At 46.0% G+C, this 14,197-nt stretch overlaps 1 protein-coding gene across 3 annotated transcripts in view; it reads left to right on the plus strand.

Annotated features, from left to right (window-relative positions):
* SPG7 (SPG7 matrix AAA peptidase subunit, paraplegin) overlaps positions 1-14,197 on the plus strand; it is a 150,227-nt gene that overhangs the window by 65,945 nt on the left and 70,085 nt on the right. For all 3 annotated transcript variants that reach the window (XM_063945541.1, XM_063945539.1, XM_063945540.1), the window contains exons 5-6: positions 6,901-7,040; positions 8,749-8,851. In XM_063945541.1, the coding sequence (XP_063801611.1) occupies positions 6,901-7,040; positions 8,749-8,851 (243 nt within the window). The remainder of the gene's footprint in view (positions 1-6,900; positions 7,041-8,748; positions 8,852-14,197) is intronic.

The following is a 14,197-nucleotide window of genomic DNA, read 5'->3' on the forward strand; positions in this document are numbered from 1 at the left end:
GAGTATCTTCGACACCTCTCGCATGCAGGCTCTTCTTTTTGTCCCTCCTTGTCGATTTATGTAAGCCACTTCCGTGGCATTGTCTGACTGAACTTGGATCGCCCGATCCCTGAGCAGAGGAGAGGCCTGAAGCAGAGCATTGTAGATCGTCCGAAGTTCCAGAATGTTGATTGGAAGTAGGGCTTCGTGGGTTGACCATCTGCCCTGGAACTGAACCCCCTGGGTGACAGCTCCCTATCCCCTCAGACTCTCATCCGTTGTGAGGAGGATCCCGAAACTTCGACCCTCCAGTAGGTTGGAGGACTGTAGCTACCACAGGAAGGAAATCCTGGCCTGAGGTGACAGCTGTATTATCTGGTGCATCTGAAGATGAGATCCGGACCACTTGCTCAGGAGATCCAATTGAAACGTTCTGGCAAGGAACCGTCCATACTGAATCGCCTCGTACGAGGCTACCATCTTCCCCAACAATTTTATGCAAAGATGGATGGATATTCGTGTAGGCCGGAGGATCATTCGGACCATCTCCTGAAGCGTTCTCGCTTTGTTTTCTGGGAGGAACACAGTCTGGCCCGCCATATCCAACAACATTCCCAGGAACAGGAGCCGCTGAGTTGGTTCCAGTTGGGACTTCTGGAAATTGAGGATCCACCCATGGCGTGACAGAAGTTGGACAGTGCGGTCTATATGGCGCAATAAAAGCTCCTTGGATCTTGATTTTATCAAGAGATCGTCCAGATAAGGGACAACATTGACCCCCTGGACTCGGAGTTGGAACATCATCTCTGCCATCACCTTTGTGAAGACCATCAGGCTGTAGACAGGCCGAAGAGTAACGCCTGAAACTGGTAGTGATCGTACAGGAGGGCAAACCGCAGGTAAGCTTGGTGAGGAGGCCAAATGGGGATATGGAGATAAGCGTCCTTTATATCCAGAGAGACCATGAACTCCCATTCTTCAAGGCCCGCAATCACTGCTCGCAGGGATTCCATCTTGAACTTGAAAACCTTGAGGTAGGGGTTCAAAGATTAGAGATTCAGAATGGGCCTTACCGAACCGTCCAGTTTCGGTACTATGAACAGGTTGGAGTAGTAACCCTTTCTTTGCTGCAACAGTGGTACTGGAGCAATGACCTGGGACTGGACCAATTTTAGGATAGCCTGTTGTAGCGTAACTCCAAAACTGGTAAGCCTGATTTGAAAAATCGTAGGGGAGGAGCGCTGTCGAATTCAAACTTGTAGCTCTGGGAAATGAGATCCTTACCCAGGTATCCTGGCAGGAAGCTGGCCATACGTGGCTGAAGTGACGCAGATGAGCTCCCACCTTGAGATCCCCTCGGGGTGGGGAGGCACCGTCATGCTGAGGCTTTTGTGGAAGCTGCACTGGTGCTTGGTTCCTGGGAAACAGCGGCAGCAGCTGGTTTTCTAGTCTTGCCTCTGGTGCTTTGTGCCGCATTGGAGGTACCTCTGGCCCTTGACCTGAATCTGGATGTCCGAAAGGAATGAGTAGATGGCCCCGGGTAGGCTCACCTTGCCGGTGGGGCTCCAGAGGGAAGAAATGTGGATTTCCCTGCAGTGACCTCAGAAATCCATGTATCCAACTCAACCCCAAAAGCCACTCCCCTGAAAAAGGGAGCGACTCCACACTGCACTTGGAATCCGCGTCTGCAATCCACTGATGCAACCACAAAGCTCTGCGCGTTGTCACCACCATGGTAGTAGTTCTGGCATTAATAGTGCCTATTTCCTTGAGAGAGTCACACAGTACTTGTGCAGTGTCCTGAATGTGCTTAATGAGGGCCACCGTAGTGACCAGGGGCATATCCCCTGCAAGGCCCTCTTGAATATGAGTAGCCCAGGTGTGGATGGCATATGTCATCCCGCAACCAGCTATCACAGGTCTTTGTGATAAGCCAGCCGTTGTGTAAATAGACTATAACGTAGTTTCTATTTCTCTATCCCCAGGGTCCTTGAGCTGAAAGGACCCAGGGGCCGGTAACACCGCCTTCTTAGAGAGACGGGAGACTAAGACATCTACAGATAGGGGTTCTTCCCAATGTTTCCTACCCTCCGGTGTAAATGGGAAAGAGCGTAAAAACTTCCTAGTAGCCTGAAATCTTTTATTAGGATTTTTCCAGGCTTGTTTAAAAACCTCATGTAATTCCGGAGAATCAGGAAAGGTGATGCTGATTTTTTTTTTTTGTGCAAGAAAAAGCAACTCTGTGTTGCAGCTGTAGCGTTGTTTGTTTATTAGCATCAAGCTGGGATGACATGTCAGCCGTCATAGTCTTTTTGGCCCCGAGCCAAGCAAGCTCCTGACCCCCCCCCCCCCCCAGTCCCCACACTGACATGAGAAGACTGACTACATTGGTCACATGATAGGGAACCAGTGGTAGAAGGGGAGAATCTGGTCTGACAAACTTTGCATAATGTGTGTTTAACCATAGTGACAGTGAAACAACACTCACACACAACTCAGACATGTACAACAACAAGCCTGCCGTACTGCGTGTGAAATGGAGACCCAGAGTGAGAGGAGGACAGCACCCCCCCACCTGCAGACCCGACCTGCAAGCTGTATATAGTTATATCTCAGAAAGACCGGATTATCTGTCCTTTGCAGGACACTATATTGTGTGCAATAGCAGCTCTCCCCCTGTTAGTACACCCCTGTACCAGTTTCCACTGTCTCCCAGAGCCCTGGAGGAGCTGTGTGTCCTTGCTGCTGCTGGAGAATGCAGAGGAAGGCCCCAAAATGCCGCTGGTCCCGCTCTGAGCAAGCTCCGCCCCTATAATGGCGCTGGAGCTACAGATGATCTTTATACTGGCAATGTCTCCAAACAATGTACAAACCTCACACTGCTTGCTATTGGCACCAACGCTGCCGGTTGTACGCGGGGGGCTATAGCGGGTCCGCCCTGTGGAGGGTCCTGTACGCCGCCATCGCGTTGCGCCGCACCAAGAACCGAGGGATCCCCCTAGCGGGGCCCCCGGTTTGTACTCGCCACACTTCTCACCTTCCGGAAGCATTAGTGGTGTGCTGCGGTTGTGATCACCAAGGCGCAGTGCCCCACGGAACAACAACCTCTCAGGATGATAGTCCTGCAGCGGGGAAGCGACTCTGACGCCTTACAGAGGCCGGTAACTGTATAATAATAATAAAGTTTCAAATTAAACTGAAGAAAATTCCTCTGGAGCTCCCAGAGTGTGCATCCTCTCCTGAGGGCACTTTTTTCTACACTGCCTGTGGGAGGGGAGGAGCCAGCACACCCAGTGAAAGAAAATTAAAGTGCACCGGCTCCTTTGGACCCCTTCTATACCCATCGTATTAAATAAACCCCAGTATCCCTTATGTATGCCAGAGAAATATATTTAAGCAAGGAAAGGGTCCCCTATCTGTAATAACATATGAACAGATTTTAGAAGCTAGAACAGGAAGATGCTGGGGGCTGCAAGTGAAAGCTGGGGGGGCTGTCTGTTGCCCATCAGTGCGTTACAGCGACCTGTATTTTACTCGGACTTTTGATGATAAATGTGCATGGTAGTGTGCTGTAGTACAGAGGCGTAACTAGGGTTTTCGGAGCCCAGGGCAAGAGGAACAGTGGCGCGCCCCCCCCCCCCACCACCAAAAGTAGTATGTGCGCGCGCCGAAGGCGCATGCGGTGAAAAATGGGTGTGGCCACGCACCAGAAGGGGTGTGGCCACTGAAAATGCCCCACAGTGCCAGTTACATTGCCCCCCAGTGCCAGTTACAATGCCCCACAGTGCCAGATACATGCCCCACAGTGCCAGTTACAATGCCCCACAGTGCCAGTTACATTTACCCACAGTGCCAGATACATGCCCCACAGTGCCAGTTACAATGCCCCACAGTGCAAGTTACATTGCCCCACAGTGCCAGATACATGCCCCACAGTGCCAGTTACATTGCCCCACAGTGCCAGATACATGCCCCACAGTTCCAGTTACATGCCCCCCCTCCCCTCCTCCCCTCACTCACCGCTTCTTCCCATGGCTGTGCTATGTGAGGGGAGGAGAGCGCAGCGCAGCGCCTCTCCTGCCCCTCACCGCTCCAGGTCTCCAGCGGCGGCTATGTGGCGCTCTGATTGGCTAACGCCGCCGAAGACCGGACACACGCAGCGCTGCTGGTGCTGGCGGTGAGGGGAGGGAGAGACGCTGTGCTCTCCTCCCCTCACATTGCGGCGTGACGGGGGCAAGTGGGGCATGATGCCCTGGCTTCCACCGCCGCCCCCCTCTGCTGGGCGTGCCCCACTCGCCCTACCCTAGTTACGCCTCTGCTGTAGTATGACTGGTACCTGATATATGCGTTGTTTGCTAAATGCAGTTGAAATGAGCCAATAAACACCAGGCTCCTGTGACCGGTATACACATCACTGCTTAAATTAGAATGCCAGTTGACCCAGTATCCTCATGAGTCATGTAGTGGACAGACAGTTGTATAGCCTCAGTCTGTCCCTTCTTATTACTTACATAGACATACACTGTGTACAGATCAGATCCTATCTGTGAGTGGTCAGCGACCTGTGGTTGCATACCTGTTTTCGTGATGTCATTATTTAGATCATTATTATCTTGTATTAAGATTTATTTACCATTTATTGGAATTGTGCATTATTTTGAATCCACATTTTTACACGTATAGCTTTAAATATTTCAGCAGAAATGTACTTCGTCGCTTATATCACATTGTATATGATGAGATATCTTGGAGAATATAGGGGGAGATGTACTAAGCAGTGATAAAAGTGGAGAAGTGAGCCAGTGAAGAAGTTCCCATGGCAACCAATCAGCACTGACGTAACATTTATAATTTGCATACTATAAAAGTATACAGAGCAGCTGATTGGTTACTATTGCCAACTTCTCCACTGTCTCACTTCTCCACTTTTATCACTGCTTAGTACATGTCGCCCATTGTTCCTAATGGCTGCTTTGCTTACATTTACTTTCTAAATACTGCGCTGTTTCTTTTGCTGACCAGAAAGAGTATTCAGTGGAATGTCTGTAACAGTAATAATTCCTGCAAGCTATAGAACTGCACTACACTGGAACTATATGGGCTTGGGGGCCTTGGACTGCACACCCTAATTCTAAATATAATAAGAGGTGCTACCATGCTTGAGACTTGTAGTTCCAACAGAAAAAAAGAGAAAATGCAGATGCACACTCTAGTACTAAGCACTGTTAGAATAATTATAATAAACTGAAATACAACATAGAGCAAATTGAGTTGCTTACCATAATTTTTGGCCAAAAGTATGCCCCCACCAGCCATGATTAGGTGACCTCATCTGGTGGGTCCCTAACACTAAGGTTCAAGTCCAGGGCATGGGACCCGCATGCCAGTACAGGCCAACGGCACTAAGGCATCACACTAGTGAGATGTTTACACTGTAACTACAATAATCATGGCTTTAGAGCACAGTTGGGATTATTTAATAATCACAGATGTTTAGTAAGACATGGCAGCCAATCAGTTGTCAAGGCACACTAATAGGCCCTACACACTGGCCGACATCAGTCAAAGATATGAACGATCTCGTTCATAAATGAACGAGATACCGTTCATATCTTTGAGTGTGGAGGCTCCAGCGATGAACGATGAGCGGCCCTGTGCTCGTTCATTGCTGGTCCTCCGGAGATCGTCCATATTGGCCTGCATGCACAGCCGACGGGGCACCAGCGATGAACGAGTGCGGGGCTGCGCATCATTCATCGCTCGTGACTCCACACTGCACGATATGAACGTTATCTTGTTCATTAATGAACGAGATCGTTCATATTTTGCAGTCAAATCGCCCAGTGTGTAGGGCCTATTAGTGTGTCTTGAGGACTGATGCTGTGAGACACTGGATTAAACAATGGAAGCTACTCCCCAATTAAGGTAGTCATCTTGTCAACAATCCTAAAGTCAACATGGGTGAAATGCTGACACAGTTAAAACTTCAACAGTATAACTTCTAGGGTTAGGCTTATGGTGCCCACACACTGTGCGATTCACAAACGATGCCATATCGTTAGCGATTTCCCTTGCACTCCCCCAGGAGCTCCCTGGCAGTCCCTGACTCATGATTTTGTCAAAAAAGTGTTCTTTTAACAAACGGATTATCGTACGATCTTGATCGTTTTACATCGTTAGATCGTTAACGATTTATCGTTTGCTACAAACACTGCTAAGTTATCTTATAGGTTTCTTAAAAATGTAAATAATAATAATGTACAGGAAATGTCATTCAAATGATGCAGATCGTACGATACATCATAAATGCAAATAGTAAACGATCTGCATCCAATTCATTAAAGACATTGCCTGATCTTGACTGTAGCAGGTAAGATCAGAGGATACATCATGCGAGCTGCGGGGACGCGCCTCGGATCGTTATGGTTTGAGGAGTACATACGATTTGCACTTTTGTGAACGATATGTCATGACGATTTATCGTTTTTGACCAAATTGACCACAGAATAGCTGTGTGGGAGCACCTTTAGAATTGAGTACCTGTTGACATTTGTTATTGTTGTAATTTTGTCTGTCAACATCTGCTACCTGTTGACATTATGGTGTCTATATATGTAATGTCTGTCAACATTGTGATTGTCGACAAAACATATATACGGAAACCGACTGTCCTACACCATGCTATACAAAGCTACATTCAGATTGCTGTGGTTTATGCTTTGTTCAAGTTTGCAAATAATCCCTACTGAAATGTCTATGCGGCTGCTATAGGTTTGCATGAATTGGTAAACGATCAGCAATTTATAATTTTACTGACTTGTCAAATTTGTTTTTCAAATCAAAACCACGTGTGTCATGATGTCCATACTGGTCAATCATGTATTATCCTTGTGACGTCATTTTTATTTTCCCACTTCAAAGGCCGTCACCCCTTTCTACAGAATGAAAGTAGCCAACATAGACAAGTTTGAGGAAAAGCTGCGTGCTGCGGAGGAGGCACTGAACATTTCCATGACTGATCGTATTCCCCTTTCATACAAGCGCAGTGACTTTTTCGGAAAGTATGGCATGTCCCTTCTCTTCTCTAGCAGAAAGTATAACACGACACTAGGTGTTGTCATGCCTCCTGCAAATATACGTTGTCACTATTTTACGAGATTAAACGAAGATTATTAGTAAAAATGTTCGCAGCTGTCGTCGTCGTGTGTGAAAATAAGTGTTTTCTTTATATTCCTTTCAATTATGTTAGTTTGTAATACCCTCCTCCCCTTAATTTTCTAAATGTTTTTCGTTTAAATTTGTTCCAAATACAGGTACGAAGATACAAAACTAGATACAACCATACAGACCATAGAATTAATAAAAACGCAACATGTTGATAAAGCAGTATGGGAAACAGATTGCAGTTGTTGAGAACTATAGCTGGGTACACACTACGCGATATTTTGAACGATATCGCTAATTGTTCACCCTTTTGAGCTATATTGTTTGTAATATTTCCCAGTGTGTACGCACTATAATGTTAGAGGCGCGCTCCCGCTGGGCGTTAACGATATTGATATCGTCTGTGAATGCGGGTCAGTTTTGGCTATGTTGGCCAAAACTGCATGTTAGGGCTGGCGGCCGGGTGACGTCCCTGAACGATATCGTTAGCGATATCGTTTAGTGTGTACGCACTATGGGGGTAATTCAGACTTGCTTGCCAGCGTTCTTTGCAGCGCTGCGATCAGGTCAGAACTGCGCATGCGTATGCACCGCACTGCGCAAGCGCGTCGCCCAAGTACAAAGCAGATCGCCGCTCAGCAGTGGGTTTGGGCGAAGAATCCATTCGCACGGGCGATCGCAAGGAGATTGACAGGAAGAAGGCGTTTGTGGATGGTAACTGACTGTTATCTGGAGTGTTTGGAAAAACGCAGGCGTGTCCATGTGTTTGCAGGGAGGGTTCCTGACGTCAATTCCGGTCCTGGACAGGCTGCAGTGATCGCAGTGGCTGAGTAAGTCCTGGGCTACTCATAGACTGCACAAGATCTGTTCGTACAGCTCTGCTACACATGCGTTCGTACACTTGCAAAGAGAAGATACTATCCCTTTATGGTCAGCGATTATCTGTTTGCAGCAGTGCAAAAAACCTCTAGCGAGCGATCAGGTCTGAATTAGGCCCTATATCGGCAGGGAGGGTAGGGAAAACACTAGGCGATATTCATGGAGCATATTGCCTAGTGTGTCCCCGGCTATAGATAAACTACAATATGCACAACTCTCCCCTTTATTTTTGATTACACATAGGGGCATATTCAATTAGTTGCAGTGCTTACTGCGACCTTGTTGCAGTGCCCAGAGCTATTCAATTGCAGCTAGCGGTTAACCAGCAGGATGCACTTACTGCATGTTTCTGCTCGCACTCTCCTGAGGTGTGGACAGAAATTGGTGGTAAATAGGGCTCTTTGCCCTTACTGCAGCTGCCACAAGCATGTTAACCATTAGCCCCGGGCACTTAAGCTGGAACCTATGGGTTGGGCTTTTAGCAGCAGTTTCCTCATGCTTTAAATGCCCCTATAAATTACCAAAGACTGGACGCAAGAAACTTACCAAGCTCCGAAAAGCTTCTTTCCATTGGCTAACACCATCTTTCATAACTACAGATGTGATAACCACTTCCTATAGTACTTGATGTTTTAATTTGGAACCGTTTATTTTTGTTTTCTTCTGCACAGCTTTTGTATTCTACCTCCTTAGAAACCTTATGTCCTCTGTTTTCTCGTTTTGCAGTGCCGTGTATGCTCTGACCATCGCTGCTGTAGGTATTGGCCTTTTAGTCTACTTTTCCCGCGTGACTGGTCTGACAGGCCGACAAGGAGGCTTCAGCGCTTTTGTGAGTTGTGGAACACTTTAACCTGATTACAGCAAGTACCATTTACCATACGAAGAAGCCTTAGGAGCTTATTAGAAATAAATATATTGAAATGAGACATGGTGGGATAAGTATTATTCGTTTTTGAGCATCAGACATCCTGGGATGAATGTGACAGTCTGCGAGTTACAGGCAGATGTGAGATTTTGGCGGTTTAGCTGCTTGATTAACCACTGAACTGACAATTATTATTATTTTTCAACCGAATGGGCCTCAAAAATGTATTTATTTTATTTACGTTTATTAAGTGTATAAGTAAAATATGATTAGGAGGTGTTTCGCTCCAATAGTAAACTTGCCTCCCACGCCCATCGGCAATAGAAAGTGTGCCTACCAGAAATTCTTAGAGTATACCGGTATAGCAGTTAAAGTTCATTTGAAATCTATAGCTAAAAAGCTCCTTGTAAATGAGTTTCCACCTTCATTCAGCTGTGACTTAGGGGGTCTATGTATTAAGCCTTGGAGGGTGATAAAGAGGACGAAGATAAAGTACCAGCCAGTCAGTTTCTAACCGCCATGTTACAGGCTGTCTTGAAAAAAATCGCAGTAAGTAGCTGGTTGGTTGGTACTTTATCTCCATCCACTTTATCTCTCTCTCAGGCTTCATAAATAGACCACTTGTTAGTTTGTACATGTATAAGGTGATACGTGTGGCCTACAACGTCTGCAATTTTTGCATATAACACAAACATCCTAACAGGGTTAATACCCCAACAACGATAAAATAAAGAAGTGTTGGTGTGGAGGAAATAGTGGTAGGAACTAAAATGGGGGATATTGCATTATTTTACATTTTGATATATTAAAGCACGAGAGAAAAAGGGTTCGGGTTTGTCGTATCTGATGATGATAAAGAGTTAAGAAATTGTAAAGCGAGTACGCTGGGTTTTGGTGCACTTGACTTATATAGTTCAGTGTTCTCCCCAGAAATGTTTTACAGCAGATGACATTATGAGGTAGCCAGGAATGGGTGGGAGGTGGAGTGAGAACCCAGACCCATGAAGCAGTCTCATGCTCTGCACCTACTATGGCTATCCCTTGCTCACAGGAGCAGATAACATGCAGCAGAATGTTTTGCGCCCCCCTTTCCCAGCCTGAGGCTGTGTTTGCAGTTCTTCCCCCCAGTACAGGGTGGGCCAGGGCTTAGGTAGTGTGGACTCATGGAGGGGCTCTGTGCAGTTAGCGTTTCTGTTGCTCACTGCTCCATCTGCTGGCTGGCACCAGTCTTGTCGGACTGGCCCTGGTGCCTTATGTTAGCTCGGCGACGTGGGACAAATGCCAGGCAATGTTCCCTTAAAAAAAAACAATAAAAAATAATAATAATATATATATATACAGTGAGGATCGAAAGTTTGGGCACCCCAGGCAAAAATTCATTTTAATGTGCAAAAAGAAGCCAAGGAAAGGTGGAAACATCTCCAAAAGGCATCAAATTACAGATTAGATATTCTTATAACATGTCAAAAAAAGTTTGATTTTATTTCCATCATTTACACTTTCAAAAGAACAGAAAACAAAAAATGGCATCTGCAAAAGTTTGGGCACCCTGCAGAGTTAATACCTTGTACTGCCCCTTTTGGCAAGTATCACAGCTTGTAAACGCTTTTTGTAGCCAGCCAAGAGTCTTTCAATTCTTGTTTGAGGTATCTTCACCCATTCTTCCTTACAAAAGTCTTCCAGTTCTTTGAGATTTCTGGGCTGCCTGTGACGCACTGCTATTTTAAGGTCTATCCATAGATTTTCAATTATGTTGAGGTCAGGAGATTGTGAAGGCCATGGCAAAACCTTCAGTTTATGCCTCTTGATGTAATCCACCGTGGATTTTGAGGTATGTTTAGGATCATTATCCATTTGTAGAAGCCAGCCTCTCTTTAACTTCAGCTTTTTCACAGATGGCATCAAGTTAGTGTCCAAAATTTGCTGGAATCTTATTGAAACCATTTTTCCTTCTACTCGTGAAATGTTCCCTGTGCCAATGGCTGCAATACAACCCCAAAGCTTGATTGATCCACCCCCATGCTTAACAGTTGGACAGAGGTTCTTTTCATTAAATTCTGTGCCCTTCCTTCTCCAAACGTACCTTTGCTCATTCCGGCCAAAAAGATCTATTTTAACCTCATCGGTCCACAGAACTTTATTCCAAAATGTATCAGGCTTGGCTATATGTTCATTTGCAAACTTCAAACGCTGATTTTTGTGGTGAGGACATAGAAGAGGTTTTCTTCTGATGACTCTTCCATGAAGACCATATTTGTACAAGTATCTCTTTATAGTGGAATAGTGTACCACAACTCCAGTGTCTGCCAAATCTTCCTGGAGGGATTGTGCAGTCAAACGTGGATTTTGACTTGCTTTTCTCACAATCCTGCGAGCTGTTCTGTCTGAAATTTTTCGTGGTCTTCCAGATCTTGCACTGTTCCTGATGACTGCCATTTTTTAATTACATTCCGAACAGAGGGTATGGGCATCTGATAACGCTTTGCTATCTTCTTATAGCCTTCTCCTGCTTTGTGAGCGTCAACTATTCTCAGTTTCAGTGTTCTACACAACTGCTTAAAGGAACCCATGGTGCTGATTGTTGGAGCAAGGTCAGATGAGTCTGGGCTTTTAAAACCTTTGAGATTGACATCACCTGGTCTTTCCAGACGATGATTGAGAACAATCCATGACACTGCCAGGTCTCAGCTATCCAAAGGGGGCAGTACAAGGTATTAACTCTGCAGGGTGCCCAAACTTTTGCAGACGCCATTTTTTGTTTTCTGTTCTTTTGATAGTGTAAATGATGGAAATAAAATCAAACTTTTTTTGACATGTTATAAGAATGTCTAATCTGTAATTTGATGCCTTTTGGAGATTTTTCCATCTTTCCTTGGCTTCCTTTGGCACATTAAAATTAATTTTTGCCTGGGGTGCCCAAACTTTCGATACCCAGTGTGTGTGTGTGTGTGTGTGTGTGTGTGTGTGTGTGTGTGTGTGTGTGTGTGTGTGTGTGTGTGTGTGTGTGTGTGTGTGTGTGTGTGTGTGTGTGTCTGGTGCAGGTGTAGAAAAGGTCAGTTTATTGTTCCGACATGTTTCGGGGACTAGCCCCGTCCTCAGGGCCTTAAAACAGTAAAAAAATGTTCATATGAATTTATGGAATTCTATATGTTTTTTTTAATAAAAACAAATTGGTATCATATCTAATTTAGGCCATTCTGGCCGTCTTTTTGTTCGGGTGTGTTCTCTGGTGAGGGTATACTTGCAGGTGATACCAGTTATAAGAATCCACACCGTGGAAGAACAGCTACTGGAAATTATAAAATCTGAGTGTTTTAAAGTTATACCAAGCGCAATTGGTTATTGTTTTGTTTATGTTATTCTTTGAAAGTTAACTAACAGGGACTTTCTCCATATTGCTGCTGGTGGGTTGAGCACGGGGTGGAAGACATTTTTTTGTATATATATATATATATATATATATATATATATTTCTCTGACGTCCTAGTGGATGCTGGGGACTCCGTAAGGACCATGGGGAATAGACGGCTCCGCAGGAGACTGGGCACATCTAAAGAAAGATTTAGGACTATCTGGTGTGCAGATATGACCCTCCTCCAAGCCTCAGTTAGATTTCTGTGCCCGGCCGAGCTGGATGCACACTAGGGGCTCTCCTGAGCTCCTAGAAAGAAAGTATAGTTTAGGTTTTTTATTTTACAGTGAGACCTGCTGGCAACAGGCTCACTGCATCGAGGGACTAAGGGGAGAAGAAGCGAACCTACCTAAGTGGTGGTAGCTTGGGCTTCTTAGGATACTGGACACCATTAGCTCCAGAGGGATCGCACACAGGACCCGACCTCGTCGTCCGTTCCCGGAGCCGCGCCGCCGTCCCCCTTACAGAGCCAGAAGCAAGAAGGTCCGGAAAATCGGCGGCTGAAGACTTCTGTCTTCTCCAAGGCAGCGCACAGCACTGCAGCTGTGCGCCATTGCTCCTCATGCACACCACACATTTCGGTCACTGATGGGTGCAGGGCGCTGGGGGAGGGCGCCCTGAGCAGCAATATTAACACCTTGGCTGGCAAAACTGACACCATATATAGCCCCAGAGGCTATATAGGTGTAAATTACCCCTGCCAGAATAACACAAAAAGCGGGAGAAAGCCCACCGAAAAAGGGGCGGAGCCATCTCCCTCAGCACACTGGCGCCATTTTCCCTCACAGCTCCGCTGGAAGGATCGCTCCCTGGCTCTCCCCTGCAGTCCTGCACTACAGAAAAAAGAGAGGGGGGGCACTAAATTTAGGCGCAGTATATATATATATATATATATATATATATATATATATATATATATATAATACAAGCAGCTATAGGGGAAAACACTCTGTATAGTGATATCCCTCTGTTATATAGCGCTCTGGTGTGTGCTGGCATACTCTCCCTCTGTCTCCCCAAAGGGCTTTGTGGGGTCCTGTCCTCTGTCAGAGCATTCCCTGTGTGTGTGCTGTGTGTCGGTACCGCTGTGTCGACATGTATGATGAGGAAAATGATGTGGAGGCAGAGCAAATGCCTGTAAATGTGTTGTCACCCCCGGAGGGGCCGACACCTGTGTGGATGGACTTATGGAAGGAATTACGTGACCGTGTCAGCTCCTTACATAAAAGGTTTGACGACACAGGACAGCCGGCTACTCAGCTTGTGACTGTTCCAGCGTCTCAAATGTCATCAGGGGCTTTAAAACGCCCGCTACCTCAGATGGCAGACACAGATGTCGACACGGATACCGACTCCAGTGTCGACGACGATGAGACTAGTGTACCCTCCAATAGGTCCACCCGTTACATGATTGAGGCAATGAAAAATGTATTACACATTTCTGATAGTACCCCAGGTACCACAAAAAAGGGTATTATGTTCGGTGATAAAAAACTACCAGTAGTTTTTCCTGCATCTGAGGAATTACATGAGGTGTGTGAGGAAGCCTGGACTTTCCCCGATAAGAAATTGATAATTTCTAAACGGTTATTGGCAGCGTACCCTTTCCCGCCAGAGGATAGGTCACGTTGGGAAACATCCCCTAGGGTAGATAAAGCGCTTACACGTTTATCAAAACAGGTGGCACTACCGTCTCAGGATACGGCCGCCCTAAAGGATCCTGCTGATAGAAAGCAGGAGGCTACCCTAAAAGCTATATATACACACACGGGCATTATATTGCGACCAGCGATTGCATCAGCATGGATGTGCAGTGCTGCTGCTGCGTGGTCAGATTCCCTGTCGGATAATATTGATACCCTGGATAGGGACAATATTTTGCTGACAGTAGAGCATAT

The sequence above is a fragment of the Pseudophryne corroboree genome, chromosome 11 (genome assembly GCF_028390025.1).
Source record: "Pseudophryne corroboree isolate aPseCor3 chromosome 11, aPseCor3.hap2, whole genome shotgun sequence".
Classification (NCBI taxonomy): domain Eukaryota; kingdom Metazoa; phylum Chordata; class Amphibia; order Anura; family Myobatrachidae; genus Pseudophryne; species Pseudophryne corroboree.